Source organism: Rana temporaria, chromosome 10, assembly GCF_905171775.1.
Source record: "Rana temporaria chromosome 10, aRanTem1.1, whole genome shotgun sequence".
In the NCBI taxonomy this organism is placed as follows: Eukaryota; Metazoa; Chordata; class Amphibia; order Anura; family Ranidae; genus Rana; species Rana temporaria.
Window position 1 is genome coordinate 5,417,954 of NC_053498.1, and position 16,091 is coordinate 5,434,044.

The following is a 16,091-nucleotide window of genomic DNA, read 5'->3' on the forward strand; positions in this document are numbered from 1 at the left end:
TGCTTTGGGGGGGGGGCAGAGCCAAAGGGGTATGGAATGGAGGGGGGGGGCACTACGTTTCTTTTGCTTTTTTTTTTCGATAGCCGGGTGCTAGCAATTATGAGTCAATTTAAATGTGATTTGACTCGCTTATTTTTTAGAAATGAATGTTTTGCTGCGGCAGGTTCTATACATGGTACAGATGCACCACTTTACAGGCAGACTAAGGGGACCCCCCAGGCACTATATTTAGAGGAATTGTTCATTTTTTATTTGTTGCATGATTATAATCACTGCTTCTGAAAAAACGATCTTTTAAGAAAAACAATTTTTTGCATTGAAACATGTCCCCCAAGGCAGTACCCGGATCCCCCCCCCCCCCATACCCCTTTTATGGGCAATTACTTGCATATAAACCTTTAAATTTGGCGAATAAATGGGCTGCTAATGTCGCGACGGCCAGCAAGTAGTTAAATCCCTCAGCAGCAATCTGATCTTCCCCCAGTGTGGCCCCAGGCTGACCGTCCTCCTCGTTATTTCTGGGTGGAGCAAGATGGCGGATCTGTGAGTTCCCGGGCAGGTAAGGCTCTGGGGCTCTCTGGGCAATGAACTGTAACATGGGTGGGTAATGCAGCTTTGGCTTGGGGGGATGGTAAACTGGCCACACACTATAAGATCTGGTTGTACAATCTCCTGGTTGTACAGACCTAAGAAATCCATTGAGTTTGCATCCTATGAGGCCGGCCCATTGCAATGGTGGCTCCGAAGGAGATTGCACAGTGAGTGGTCACCTCCTAAAGCTCAACCTACACCTTACAACCTAACGTCATGATATTTGTATGACCCCTCCCCCCGCTCATATGGTGGCTCCACCTTATCAATACGATCGTTTTATTCGTTGAAACTAAACTGATCAAGTTGAAGTGGAGAATCCAAATACCGTCTTTTCAATCAATTTGGAGCGTTAATTGTGGTTGGATTGTTTTAGGTCTCGGGGGGGGGGGGGGGGTCTCTCGACTTACCGAATAAAGGGGTTGTTTACTGTCCATGAGACTTTAACGGGGGGGGGGACAAACTGTGGGCAGCGGGGGTTAGAAAAGGTCCTGGTGACATTGAGAGTAAACGGTGCCCCATCATTGGTTTTAGTGCCCTATTGTTGGTATCGGTGGGAGGAATGGTGCCCCATTGTTTGTATTCAAGGTAGGAATGGTGCCCCATCATTGGTGTCTGTGGGAGGAACGGTGCCCCATCATTGGTGTCTGTGGGGGTGGGAGGAACGGTGCCCCATCACTGGTGTCTGGGGGGGAGAGGAACTGTGCCACGTCACTGGTGTCTGTGGGGGGGGGAAGAGGAACGGTGCCCCATCACTGGTGTCTGTGGGGGGGGGGAAGAGGAACGGTGCCCCATCACTGGTGTCTGTGGGGGAAGGGAAAGGAACGGTGCCCCATCACTGGTGTCTGTGGGGGGGGGGGGAGAGGAACGGTGCCCCATCACTGGTGTCTGGGGGGGGGAAGAGGAACGGTGCCCCTGTCACTGGTGTCTGTGGGGGGGGGGGAGAAGAGGATCGGTGCCCCGTCGCTGGTGTCTGTGTGGGGGGGGAACGGTGCCCCATCACTGGTGTCTGTGGGGGGGGGAGGAATGGTGCCCCATCACTGGTGTCTGTGGGGGGGGGGGAACGGTGCCCCATCACTGGTGTCTGTGGGGGGGTGAGAGGAATGGTGCCCCATCACTGGTGTCTGTGGGGGGGGGAAAGAGTAACGGTGCCCCATCACTGGTGTCTGTGGGGGGGGGGGGAAAGAGTAACGGTGCCCCATCACTGGTGTCTGTGGGGGGGGGAGAGAGTAACGGTGCCCCATCACTGGTGTCTGTGGGGGGGGGAGAGTAACGGTGCCCCATCACTGGTGTCTGTGGGGGGGGGAAGAGTAACGGTGCCCCATCACTGGTGTCTGTGGGGGGGAGAGTAACGGTGCCCCATCACTGGTGTCTGTGGGGGGGGGGGGAGAGTAACGGTGCTCCATCACTGGTGTCTGTGGGGGGGGGGAGAGTAACGGTGCCCCATCACTGGTGTCTGTGGGGGGGGGGAGAGTAACGGTGCCCCATCACTGGTGTCTGTGGGGGGGGGAGAGTAACGGTGCCCCATCACTGGTGTCTGTGGGGGGGGAGAGTAACGGTGCCCCATCACTGGTGTCTGTGGGGGGGGGGAGAGTAACGGTGCCCCATCACTGGTGTCTGTGGGGGGGGGGGAGAGTAACGGTGCCCCATCACTGGTGTCTGTGGGGGGGGGGAGAGTAACGGTGCCCCATCACTGGTGTCTGTGGGGGGGGGGAAGAGTAACGGTGCCCCATCACTGGTGTCTGTGGGGGGGGGGAAGAGTAACGGTGCCCCATCACTGGTGTCTGTGGGGGGGGGGAAGAGTAACGGTGCCCCATCACTGGTGTCTGTGGGGGGGGGGGAGAGTAACGGTGCCCCATCACTGGTGTCTGTGGGGGGGGGTTAGAGTAACGGTGCCCCATCACTGGTGTCTGTGGGGGGGGGTTAGAGTAACGGTGCCCCATCACTGGTGTCTGTGGGGGGGTTAGAGTAACGGTGCCCCATCACTGGTGTCTGTGGGGGGGGTTAGAGTAACGGTGCCCCATCACTGGTGTCTGTGGGGGGGGGTAGAGTAACGGTGCCCCATCACTGGTGTCTGTGGGGGGGGTTAGAGTAACGGTGCCCCATCACTGGTGTCTGTGGGGGGGTTAGAGTAACGGTGCCCCATCACTGGTGTCTGTGGGGGGGTTAGAGTAACGGTGCCCCATCACTGGTGTCTGTGGGGGGGGAAGAGTAACGGTGCCCCATCACTGGTGTCTGTGGGGGGGTTAGAGTAACGGTGCCCCATCACTGGTGTCTGTGGGGGGGGGGGTTAGAGTAACGGTGCCCCATCACTGGTGTCTGTGGAGGGAGGAACGGTGCCCCACCACTGGTGTCTGTGGAGGGGGGAGGGAGGAATGGTGCCCCACCACTGGTGTCTGTGGAGGGAGGAATGGTGCCCCACCACTGGTGTCTGTGGAGGGAGGAATGGTGCCCCACCACTGGTGTCTGGGGAGGGGGAGGGACGGTTTTAATGCCTCGTGTGATTCTGATCATTTTTTTATTTAATTTTGTATAGCAGAGTTTGGTTGTTTCCCCCCCCCCCCCACCCTCATTGGACTTATAGATACCCCGATTTCCAGTTCAAGACTTCAGGATGGATCCTGTCCGGTCCCCGGCCGCCATGGAGCAGAGAGAAGATCTCACCGATCACAAAAAAGCTCTGAAAGTGTCTATTCTTACAGGTAGGGTTCAGCAGACGTTCTGGGGGTTCTTTCTCGGGTCCCACATGTGGGTGGTGCTCGGTGCTGGGGGGTCTTTCTCGGGTCCTACATGTGGGTGGTGCCCCGGTACTGGGGGGTCTTTCTCGGGTCCTACATGTGGGTGGTGCCCCGGTACTGGGGGGTCTTTCTCGGGTCCTACAAAACCCCAAAAGTTTTCAGTAGGGTTGAGGTCAGGGCTCTGTGCAGTTCCTCCACACCAAACTGGTCGCACCATGTCTACGGAGCTGGCTTTGTACACAAGGGACACCGTCATGGTGGAACAGAAAAGGGTCTTCACCAAACTTTTACCACAAGGTTGGAGGAGCCCAATTGTCTAGAATGTCTTTATATGGTGGAGTATTACCGGGACACTTCACTGGAGACACCGGAACCTCGTCATTTGGAGGGGGGTTCACAGACTTTGGACTTATAGTGTATATGGAATAATTCTGTCTCTTTTGTGTTCTCAGGGTTGAAGGAGATGTACTTTTCTGAAAGTCTTTGCGATGTCACCATACAGACCGAAGAGGAACACTTCCTGTGTCACAGGTAGGTCAGAAACCTCAAAGATCTCTCTCTCTACAAATCAAACGTTTTTCCATTTGGGTCACTTGGGAGAGGTTTGGGGCCCCTGTCAGACCTTAATTGCCATTTTCGTCTCCATTGAAGAGAATATCCCCTAAAGTGGTCTCCAAACTGCAGCCCAGGGGCCGGATGTGGCCCTTTACTTGTCTTCAACTGGGCCTTGGGGCACTATTTCACCAACTGACACTAATAATTGGGGCACTATTCCCCCTTCTGATGATACCGTCAACGGGACACTCTTTCTTGCGTTGATGCTGTCAACGGGACACTCTTTCTTGCGTTGATGCCGTCAACGGGACACTCTTCCTTGCGTTGATGCCGTCAACGGGACACTCTTCCTTGCGTTGATGCCGTCAGCGGGACACTCTTCCTTGCATTGATGCCGTCAGCGGGACACTCTTCCTTGCGTCGATGCCGTCAGCGGGACACTCTTCCTTGCGTCGATGCCGTCAGCGGGACACTCTTCCTTGCGTCGATGCCGTCAGCGGGACACTCTTCCTTGCGTCGATGCCGTCAGCGGGGCACTCTTCCTTGCGTCGATGCCGTCAGCGGGGCACTCTTCCTTGCGTCGATGCCGTCAGCGGGGCACTCTTCCTTGCGTCGATGCCGTCAGCGGGGCACTCTTCCTTGCGTCGATGCCGTCAACGGGGCACTCTTCCTTGCGTCGATGCCGTCAACGGGGCACTCTTCCTTGCGTCGATGCCGTCAACGGGGCACTCTTCCTTGCGTCGATGCCGTCAACGGGGCACTCTTTCTCCCGTTAAAACCAATGATGGGGCACTGATGTCAGGGCATTTTCTACTTCTACTGGCCACAGTTGGGCCCCCCTAAAGCCTGAAGGTCAGTAAACTGGCCCTTTGCTTAGAAAGTTTGGAGATCCCTGCCCTAGAGTAGATCTCTCCAACGGAGACGGAAATGCATCGAGTAAGGGAAGTGTTAGGACTTAAACAATAGTTTTTAGTGCCTCGTGTTCTGGTGACAACCATTCCCCCCCCCCCTAATTCTAAAGTGGGTATCACAGGGACAGGAAATAATGTGGACACCTGAAGAAAGACCCGCCCTCAGCAGTGAAGAAGATAGAAGTCTTGGGAAGTGATGCATCACATGATCTCAGATTTGGGGGAGTATTTGGGGCATTTAGAAAGGGGGTTTGGGGGTGATTGTTAAAAAGTAGCAGTCAATTGTCCTTCACTGACAATTGGTGTTGGCCCCCTTTTTTTTTTTTTTCTTCAAGCCAAACCCGAACACTTTAGCGGCCTGGGACACCTTTGGGTGCCCCAAGGAGAGTAGTAATGCGAGAGTGCCGCAGTGAATGGTGGGTGTGGCCAGATTACGCTTTCTGTCATAATCACCCTGCCCCCCCCAGTGATTCCAAATTTGCCACTAAATGGCTGCTGCAGCTCTCGGACGGCAACAGATTTGTGTGTGACTATCTTAGTTACTTGGGGAGCCACAGTCCTGGTCTGAATAATGTGTCCGGGTTTTAGTCCGCTTGAAACCCGGAAACAGGATTCAAAACCCGAACTGTCCAGGTGAATCCCGTACAGGTGGCAACTGTACTTGCAATACATAATTATCTGTCTTTTTGTATGATGCAGCAAGTGTCGTCCATATTTCTTCCAGGGTGGTCCTGGCCTCAGTCAGTCCTTACTTCAGAGCTCTCTTCATGTCTCCCATGAAGGAGGCGACGCTCGGGGAGGTTTGTCTTTCGGATGTTCCCTCTACTGTCTTGCAGATCATCCTGCACTACATCTACACGGGGGAGGTCGATGTCACTATGGACAATGTGGAGGAGCTGTTTATCGTGTCCGGCCGCCTCCAGATCACGGCCATGCAAGATCTGTGCAGCAGGTAAAGACTTTCTGGTGGTTGACTTTTTTAAAGGGCGTTCTTGTCACTTTTGATATGAATCTGTAATAAATATAAGACCTAAACCTATAATAAAAGATTCCTTCCCTGATCCTGCTCCTCCTGCAAACACTCTACAGAAATGCCTAGTGTAGCTCGTGGGCAGTACTTGCTCTCTGTTGTAGTATCCAGAATAACCCGGGGCACTCTGTGCTATGCCGCCTAAGCTTCATCGGAGCTGCACCTCATCTTCCCGGTATCTCAGTGGTAGCACTTTGGCTTTCCAGATGGACAATCATTTGCACACGGTGCCCTGGCTCTGGAACAGGAAAAGAAGACATCGGGTTTTGGTATCTGGAGGTCAGTTCCTGATGCCCTAAACCAGGGGTCTCCAAACTTTCTAAACAAAGGGCCAGGTTATTGTCCTTAATACTTTGTCAGATGGATTGTGGCCAATGGGAGTTAAAAATGTTCCAGCATCAGTGGAATTAAACAAAGCTTGGTGGCCAGTGGGCGTAAAAAAATTGTACATGCTGTATAGCACATGTAGTCAATAGAAGGAATAGTGCCCTACCATTGGTGGTATTGAAGGAATAGTGCCACACCATTGATATTAATGCAGGAAATAGTGCCCTATCATTGGTGTAATACGCAGGGAATAATGCCCCATCATTGATATTAGTGGGAGGAATAGTGGCCCCATCATTGATGTTGGTGGGAGGAATAGTGGCCCCCATCATTGATGTTGGTGGCAGGAATAGTGGCCCCATCATTGATGTTGGTGGCAGGAATAGTGGCCCCATCATTGATGTTGGTGGCAGGAATAGTGGCCCCATCATTGATGTTGGTGGCAGGAATAGTGGCCCATGGCTGGCGTCGGTGGGGGGGGAATAGTGGCCTATCGCAATGGGAGAAGTACCCCAAGGGCTAAAGGCAATCAAAGGGCCAGAGTTTGGAGACCACTGCCCTAAACTCACACTAATCTTCCCTCTATGCCCAACACTAACCTTTCAGATAACCCCAACACTACCCCCCGTAACCCTAATGCTAAGGTATGGGTTTGATAGTAATGTCATGTTCCATTCTCCTTTCTTTACCTAGGTACCTTGCCATGAGGATCGACAACGAAAACTGCCTTTGGATTTATAGCTTGGCTTATAGTCACAATCACGTAATCCTCTTGGAAGAAACCATGAACCATATTGTTTGGAATCTGAGCTCCCTATGTGGAAAAGAAGACTTTTTTCACTTGGCGATGGAAGAACTGGTCAACATCCTTTCTTCGGATGACTTGATGTTTTCCTCAGAACTCGCCGTCTATGACATCGCCCGCCGCTGGTGGGAATTTCACACCCAGAACGATCCTCTTCCCCCAGAACTGTTGAAGGTCATCAGACTTCCACTTCTGACTCCAGTCGAGCTAGAAAAGGTCAGCAGGGACATCCCCAGCGACGACGGCTCCCCTCTTCATCCTCCAACGGGAATCCGCTTGCGCCAAGGGATGTTTGAGGAGAGAATAGTTTGCATGGACTCCAGATCATTCGATACGGCGGATTCAGAAGAGGCTTTCCATTTTAACACCTACGACCCAACAACAGAGTCTTGGGAGAGACTTCCTTTTTGCGGTTATTTTGAGCAAACCGGAATCGTAGCCGTAGGATGTCATTTATATGTTTCGGGTGGGTGTGGAAATGAAGGTTCTCCTTCCAATGCCCTGCATGTGTATGATTCTGTATTGAATGAATGGAGCGTGCTCCCTTCCATGACCCATCCAAGAGCTGGCCATGGCTTCCTAGCCTACAGAAACATGCTTTATGCTTTTGGTGGATACAACCATAGCGAGCTCACCGATTCGGTGGAATGCTTCAACGTGTTGGACAACAGTTGGCGCAATTTGTCGAGCATGCCCAAGGCGCTCCATAGCTTTGCTAGCACGGTGCTAAAAGGAAGACTGTTTGCTATAGGTGGGATGGCTCGGAAAGATGTAGACCTCATGCACTACCCGGGGTTCCATATTTACGACATACTGACGGACGCTTGGAGCCAGTTTCCGCTACCCATGGTCTTTTCAGCCGCTGGAGCGGTGACACTGCGTGACAAGATCTACATCATTGCAACTTGTAAACCCAGACATGACGATCTTAACGCCTATCCGGCATATGATGCCAATTCAACGGAAGAGGAGTACGAGGCGTATCTTATGTACAACGAGGAGCCAAACACCATTTGTAGGAGCTTCTGTATGGATCATCTAGGGAGAATCTGTCACAGTAGAATTCCAGCCGTCTTGGAAAGTACGTCTTACGCCGCGGTCATTCGCTGGATGCACAGGATTTATATCCTGGGAGGGAGCGATGAGCACTATATGAGTATCTTCGCAATCTTCTACTGGAGCCCCGGAGAACCCAGGTGGACTTTATGCGCGAAAGACGTCCCTTTTCTGATTACGGACTTTGGGAACGGCACCCTGCGGGTTCCCCAGAAGCACATCTCCCCCCTTATTGGTGGCAGGAGGTCAAACTACCAATTTAGACGTGATATTGGGGAGAAAAACAAGGAGGCGGGTGGTGGAGAATCTTGTGGCCGGGGGCTCTGTTGAAGCTGTGTACGTACAATAACTGGTGGCCACCACTAGACATGTGCACTGCCGAAAAATTCGTTCATTTTCATTTCATTCGTTTTTTAGCTTTTTTTCAAAAATTTGGAAATGTGGAAATTCAAACAATTTTCACCTTTCCGAAATGTTCACCTTTCCGAAATGTTCACCTTTCCGAAATGTTCACCTTTCCGAAATGTTCACCTTTCCGAAATGTTCACCTTTCCAAATTTTGGAAATTTGAAATGTTCACCCTTCCAAATTTTGGAAATTTTGAAATGTTCATCTTTCCAAATTTTGGAAATTTTGAAATGTTCACCTTTCCAAATTTTTGGAAATTTTGAAATGTTCACCTTTCCAAATTTTTGGAAATTTGGAATTAACGAATTTGTTAAAATATTAATTCATAACTAAACAAATTGCACATGTCTAGCCACTGCAAACAAGACCCACCCGGGTAACAAAATCGAACACTGAAGTTGTGTTTAAAGTGGATACGTCTATTCTGAGCTTTTCACCTGGAACAAGCACACGGCAAGGTCAGAAATGATCCTCTGGCTTGTTCCAGGTCAGCGGCTCTTGAGGAGGTTTACTTTTCGGGAACTGGATCCAAATCCATCACTTGAGGGAATGTACATGGAGGGGGGGACATCAAAATATTCAGCTCTGTTACAGATTTTTGGATTTTCTCTGTATTTAATAAAATAATATTGAACATACTCTTGTCCATGAATGTCTTCAACCTGATAGAGAAAAATAGTTTCATGGAACCCTCTCAAAGGTTTCCGTTTCCAACCATTGGCAGACCGCCCGCCCACAATGTACTGTGGACAAGTCGGCCTGTATAGGCAAAGAAACGGCCAATTCCGGGTTTGTGTGCGCCTCTGATGATTTGCGCATGCGCAGTGTTGATGTCACGCCAGCTGATCGTCATATCTGGAACTGTCAAATCACATTGACCAGTCTCACCGTTGTGAACGGGGGTTTAGTTTTAGGGGTTTATTTACCAAAGCTGGAGAGTGAACAATCAGGCTCACTTCTGCATAGAAACCAATCGGCTTCCAGGTTTTATTGTCAAAGCTTAACCACTTCCATACCAGTCACTTACGCACCTTCCCGCCCAAGCCAATTTTCAGCTTTCAGCACTGTCGCACTTTGACTGGCAATTGCGTGGTCATGTTACACTGTACCCAAACAAAATTGGCGTCCTTTTTTCCCCACAAATAGAGATTTATTTTGGTGGTATTTGATCACCTCTGCGATTTTTTTTTTTTTTTTTTTTTTGCGCAACATCTAAAAAAAGACTGAAAATTTTGAAAAAAATTACGTTTTGATTTTTTTCTGTTATTTTTTTTTGTAAATAAGTTTTCTCTTTCAATTATGGGCACTGATATGGCGGCACTGATGGGCACCGATGAGATGGCACTGATGGACAACGATGAGGTAGTACTGACAGGCACAGATGAGGCGGCACTGATGGGCATTAATGGGCGGCACTGGGCACTCATAGGCGGCACAGATGGGCACTCATGGGCGGCACTTATGGGTGGCACTGATGGATACTTATGGGTGGCACAGATAGGTGGGCACTGGGCATGGATGGGCACTGTGGGGTGGCACTGATTTACCCATGTTGCCAATCAGTGGGCACTGATTGGCATCTTTATTTTTTGCCCCCCTTTTTTTTTCTTCCCTGGTGGTCCAGGGTGGGCTTCCCTGGTGGTCCATGTGGCGATCCGAGGGGGGGCTGCGCTGATAAACAATCAGCGCGACCCCCCCCCTGTCAGGAGAGCCGCTGATCGGCTCTCCTCTACTCGCGTCTGTCAGACGCGAGTGAGGAAGAGCCATCAATGGCTCTTCCTGCTTACATCGTGATCAGCCGTGGTTGGACACGGCTGATCACGTGGTAAAGAGCCTCCGTGAGAGACTCTTTACCTTGATCGGTGTTGCGGGGTGTCAGATTGACACCCTGCAACAACGAACTCCGCGATGCGCGCCCCCGGGGGCGCGCAGCGGCTCAGAATCCTGAGGACGTCATATGACGTCCAGTCAGGATTCTACAACCACTTTGCCGACGTCAATATGTCATTGGCGGGCGGCAAGTGGTTAAAGGGGTTGTAAAGGTTTTAATTCTATGTATTAAGGTGAAAAAACATCCGACAATACCGACCCCCCCGTTTTACTTACCTGACCCCTCCAAAGTCCCACACTCTCCCTCCGACATCCTCTTCGCCGCTCAGCCTGGCCGTTGATTGGTTACAGTGGATGGATTGAAAGCGACGCAGCCATTGGCTCGCGCTGCTGTCAATCGCATCCAATGGCACGGCGCGCCAGGGGGCGTGGGTCAGTGATACAGTGAGCAGGTATGGCCGCCGGCTGTATCACGGGAGAACGCCCGCAAGAACAACACCATGCGAGTTTGGATGAAGGTGTTGAGTCCTTCCGGGGTGGAGCCGAGACAGCCGCCGAGGGACCCCAGAAGACGAGGGGCCACTCTGTGCAAAACGAGCTGCACAGGGGAGGGAAGTATAACATGTTTGTTATTTTTATATTTTTTATATCTTTAGTGATCCTTTTAACCACTGTTTTTGAGATTTATTGTTTACAAGTTAAAATATTTTTTTTTTTTTTCTGCTAGAAAATTTCTTGGAACCCCCAAACACATATATAACGATTTATTTTGTTTTTCGGACACCCTAGAAAATAAAATGGCGGTCGTTGCAATACTTTGTCAAACGTCTTTGCGCAGCGTTCTTACAACCGCAATTCAATTTTTTGGGGGAAAATATTTTTTTTTATTAAAAAAATAAAAAAAAATAAACGTAAAGTTAACTCTTTTTATTTATTTATATATTGTGAAATATAATGTTACGCCGAGTAAATTGATACCCAACATGTCACGCTTCAAAATTGCGTCCGCTCGTGGAATGGCGACAAACTTTGGCAATCTCCATTGGCGAAGTTTAAATTTTTTTTACAGGTTACCAGTTTTGAGTTACAGAGGAGGTCTAGAATTATTGCTCTCGCTCTAACGATCACGGTTATACTTCACGTGGGTGGTTTGAGCACCGTTTACATACGCGGGTGTGACTTACTTATGCGCGCGAGGTCGGTGGGATGGGGCATTTTTTTTTATTATTTTTTTTTTTACACTGTCCATTTAAAAAAGAAAAAAAAAATCTGGTCACTTTTTCTATTTAACCACTTTTTTTTGCCATCTGTGTCCCATTGCAGAGATTTTACTTCCTGTCCCCATAGCCAAACAGGAAGTGAGAAAATCCCTGAAAATTAAGGGACACCAGAACTAGTGTCCCTATTGGAAGACTTCTCCGAGGACAACCCAAAATTTAGGATTTTCTTTCACTATTTCAATGATAATGGTGAATGGGAAAAAATAGAGAGGGGGAATCTCCCCGGCGGGGGGGCACAGATGGCAATAAAAACTGTCAGGGGTTCTAATCCCTCTCCACCACTTAAAAATAAAAATTTGCCTTAACCACTTAAGGACTCCTTCACGCAGGCAGAATGGCACAGCTGAGCATAATCGCGTACCCGTACGTGTCTTTTTAAGCCCAGCTGTGGGGTAGCGAGCGCGCCGTCGGTGGCGCACTCGCGACCCGGTCCGAAGCTCCGTGCCCGCAGGACCCGATCGCCGCCGGTGTCCCACGATCGGGTCACAGGATCTGAAGAACGGGGAGAGGTGAATGTAAACACACCTTCCCCGTTCTTCACTGTGGCAGCGATCGTCTGTTCCCTGGTATAGGGAAAGACGATCACTGACGTCACACGTCCAGCCCCGCCCCCCCTACAGTTAGAAACACATATGAGGTCACACTTAACCCCTACAGAGCCCCCTAGTGGTTAACTCCTAAACTGCCATTTTCACAGTAATCAGTGCATTTTTATAGCACTTTTTGCTGTGAAAATGACAATGGTCCCAAAAATGTGTCAAAATTGTCCGATATAATGTCGCAGCAACGAAAAATATCGCTGATCGCCGCCATTTGTAGTAAAAAAAAAATATATATATATTAATAAAAATGCAATAAAACTATCCCCTATTTTGTAAACGCTATAAATTTTGCACAAACCCATCGATAAACGATTATTGCGATTTTTTTAAACAAAAATAGGTAGAAGAATACGTATCGGCCTAAACTGAGGAAAAAAAAGTTTTTTTTTTATATATATTTTTGGGGATATTTATTATAACAAAAAGTAAAAAATATTGCATTTTTTTTCAAAATTGTTGCTTTATTTTTGTTTATAGCGCAAAAAAACGCAGAGGTGATCAAATACCACCAAAAGAAAGTTCTATTTGTGTGGGGAAAAAAGGACGCCAATTTTGTTTGGGAGCCGCGTCGCACAACCGCGCAATTGTCAGTTAAAGCGACGCAGTGCCGAATCGCAAAAAGGGGCAAGGTCCTTAACCTGCATAATGGTCCGGGGGTCCCAAGTGTAACTAAACCCACAACAGTAAAAATCTGTATTGCATTCAGAATAACAAGCTTGTCATACTCAGTGTGGAATTTAGGGGGTTAATCCTATATGCACCGATCCTCCCCCCTCCTGTAGGGTCTCTCTGGGCAAGGCCAGAAAATACAGTCAGAGTAGTAAAGCTGTACATGCTCAGTTTGGTCTCTATTGCTGGAGAGAACATTTCCTGGTGAGCTGAACGTTTCAGGTCACATGGTAGTGACGTCACACATGTGGGCGTGTATACAGATCCTAAATGACAGCCCCAATCCTTCCCTCCCTAGTAACTAAAAAAAAAAAACTTGGTGGGCGGGTTTAAATTGATGTATTCTCTGACTCCCATAACAGCATGAGGACACAGGCTGCAGTGGAAATCTCCTCCTACCTGAACACACAAACCCTGCAGTTTATCATGTGACCGTGGTATACTGATCTGCCTAAAAGGTATATAGTGGCCGTATATTCACGTAAAAAATATTATTTATAAGCTGTGGGGGGGGGGGGGGGTCGGATTAATTATTTTCATATTACTGGGTTTAGCCAAGTTCTACTTAGGCTGGGTTCACAACCCCCGCCCCCCCACAACAGGGGGCCCGGTTCACCGCTTTAGGCCCGAATTTTGGGCTGAAATGGACCAAAAGACGCAGAGTTTTTGTGCAAACCCCTGCGGAGATACGTGGACCGTCTCCATAGAGAGAGACAATCAAAATCACCCGCTACTGCGAATCGGATGCAGAGAACCCCCCGCCTCAAAGCGGAAGTAAAACCCATCCATCAAACCATTTCATTTCTGGCACCTTTCCCGGGAAATGTAACACTCCCATCGGTTGCGCTCTCAACCAAACTGTCAAACCGACCAATGGCTGGTGTCTAAACTGATCACATGTGCAGCGTCATGGCAGCTGAAGATTAAACAGAGGCCAAGATGGAAGCTTCCTTGGCTGAAAAAGATGGGGGGGGGTTTACTTACACTTTAAGGCAGGGGTGTCAAACTCAATTGCATTTTGGGCCACATCATTGCTAGTAGGGTTGTCCCGATACCACTTTTTTAGGACAGAGTACCGATACTTTTTTTTAAATGTGTCCCCAAATGCAGCCATGTCCCCCCCACATATATCCAGCCATGTCTCCCCCCCCCATATCTCCCCCCATGCAGCCATGTCCCCCCATATCCAGCCATGTCCCCCCATGCAGCCATGTCGCTCTCCCCCCCCCCCCCATATCCAGCCATGTCTCCCATATGCAGCCATGTCCCCCTTACCTGCATCCCGCTGCCGCCGACTGGTTAATACGCGCGGGGAACATTGCAGCTTTCATTTGAATAGCTGTAATGATTCGTGCCGCGCTGCGTATAGACACTACCCCTTGCTCGGGATTGGACAGTTCACCCGAGCAAGGGGGAGTGTCTATACGTGGCGCGGATCATTACAGCTATTCAAATGAATGCTGTAATGTTCCCCGCGCGTATTAACCAAGTGGTGGCGGCAGCGGGGATGTGGCGTAGCGGCGTTGGAGTATTCTATTTTGGTATCGGGGGTATTTGCGGGAGTACGAGTACTCCCGCAAATACTCAGAATCCGTCCCGATACAAGTATCGGGACAACCCTAATTGCTAGGACTGCCCTCAAAAGGGCCGGTTGTATCTGTGAGATTAGATGTCCAGCGCATCCCCTCCCCTTAAATGTCAAGAGCCCCCCCACCATCAGAAGTTGAGTCCCCCCCACTCTCCCTTTTATCACAGTGCACCCCTCTTTCCTTAGGCTCAGAAGAAGCCGGATGCATTGCTTGAATGCAAAAAGTAGGGGTTTGGAGGAGGAGCAGAGGGCGGCTGGAACTATTTTATTTAAAGCACCACGTGCAAAGAAAACGCACACACAAGTCATAAACGGCGTTCAACCCACACATGTGAGGTATCCCCACGATCGTCAGAGTGAGAGCAATAATTCTAGCCGTAGACCTCCTCTAACACTAACCTGGTAACAGTTAATTTTTTTTTTTTTTTTTTTACGCATCACCTATGAAGAATTTTAGGTATGGTAGTTTGTCGCCATTCCACGAGTGTGCGCAATTTCAAAGCGTGACATGTTAGCAATCTATTTACTCAGCGCAACATCTTCATCATAGTACAAAAAAAAAAAAAATGTGTGCCAACTACTCTTTATTTAGTTCATGAAAGCGTCTAAACACAAATCTTCCATCTCCTTTGGACTTGTATCTGGCTTTGGGTATCTGGAGGAGGTTTTGATTGGTGGATCGCAGAATGCGATTGGGGTTATGGCAGGGTTTGACAAATTTTACTTGGAATCTAGGAGCCAACTAAAAAAGTTAGGAGCCAGAAAACGCGCCCCGTCCCGATGAGCTCGCGCGCAGAAGCGAACACATACGTGAGCAGCGCCCGCATATGTAAACGGTGTTCAAACCACACATGTGAGGTATCACCGCGATCGTTAGAGCGAGAGCAATAATTCTAGCACTAGACCTCCTCTGTAACTCAAAACATGCAACCTGTAGATTTTTTTTAAACGTCACCTATGGAGATTTTAAAGGGTGAAAGTTTGTCGGCATTCCACGAGCGGAACGGAATTTTGAAGCGTGACATGTTGGGTATCAATTTACTCGGCGTAACATTATCTTTCATAATATAAAAAAAAAAAAAAAATGGGGATAACTTTACTGTTGTCTTATTTTTTAATTAAAAAAAGTGTAATTTTTTTTCCCAAAAAAGTGCGCTTGTAAGACCGCTGCGCAAATACGGCGTGACAGAAAGTATTGCAACGATCGCCATTTTATTCTCTAGGGTGTTAGGATAAAAAATATATGTAATGTTTGGGGGTTCTAATTAGAGGGAAGAAGATGGCAGTGAAAAATTACATTAGAATTGCTGTTTAACTTGTAATACCAACGGCCACCACCAGATGGCGCCAGCTCACAAAATTTGTATTTATTTTTTGCCCACCTTCCAAGCCAAGTCGCCAGGACACCATTTCTAGTCGCCATGGCGACCTGGCACCTGGGATTTGTCGAGCCCTGGGTTATAGGCTTTTATTTTTTCGCATAGATATTGGGGGGGCATTGCCTTGAATACACTTATGTGTTAGGCAGAGTGCCTTGAAAGTGATTCTGTCTTTTACTGGCAACCAATGAATGGATCTTCATTTCAGTGAGTTTCTATGCCGAGCATTTCCTCCCCTATCACATCTGAGCAGCCCCATGTGGCCCCAGACACAGCAAGTTTTTCTGCCCGCAGCCAATCGCAACCCACCCCCCATTCACAA

At 49.1% G+C, this 16,091-nt stretch overlaps 1 protein-coding gene across 1 annotated transcript; it reads left to right on the forward strand.

Annotated features, from left to right (window-relative positions):
• The first annotated feature begins 481 nt into the window (after positions 1–481).
• LOC120916213 (actin-binding protein IPP-like) lies at positions 482–9,059 on the forward strand. Its single transcript, XM_040327071.1, has 5 exons — positions 482–559; positions 3,176–3,293; positions 3,782–3,860; positions 5,520–5,747; positions 6,846–9,059. Exons 2-5 carry the CDS (start codon positions 3,206–3,208, stop codon positions 8,341–8,343), a joined length of 1,893 nt encoding a protein of 630 aa, XP_040183005.1. The 5' UTR covers positions 482–559; positions 3,176–3,205; the 3' UTR covers positions 8,344–9,059.
• The last annotated feature ends 7,032 nt before the right edge of the window (positions 9,060–16,091 follow it).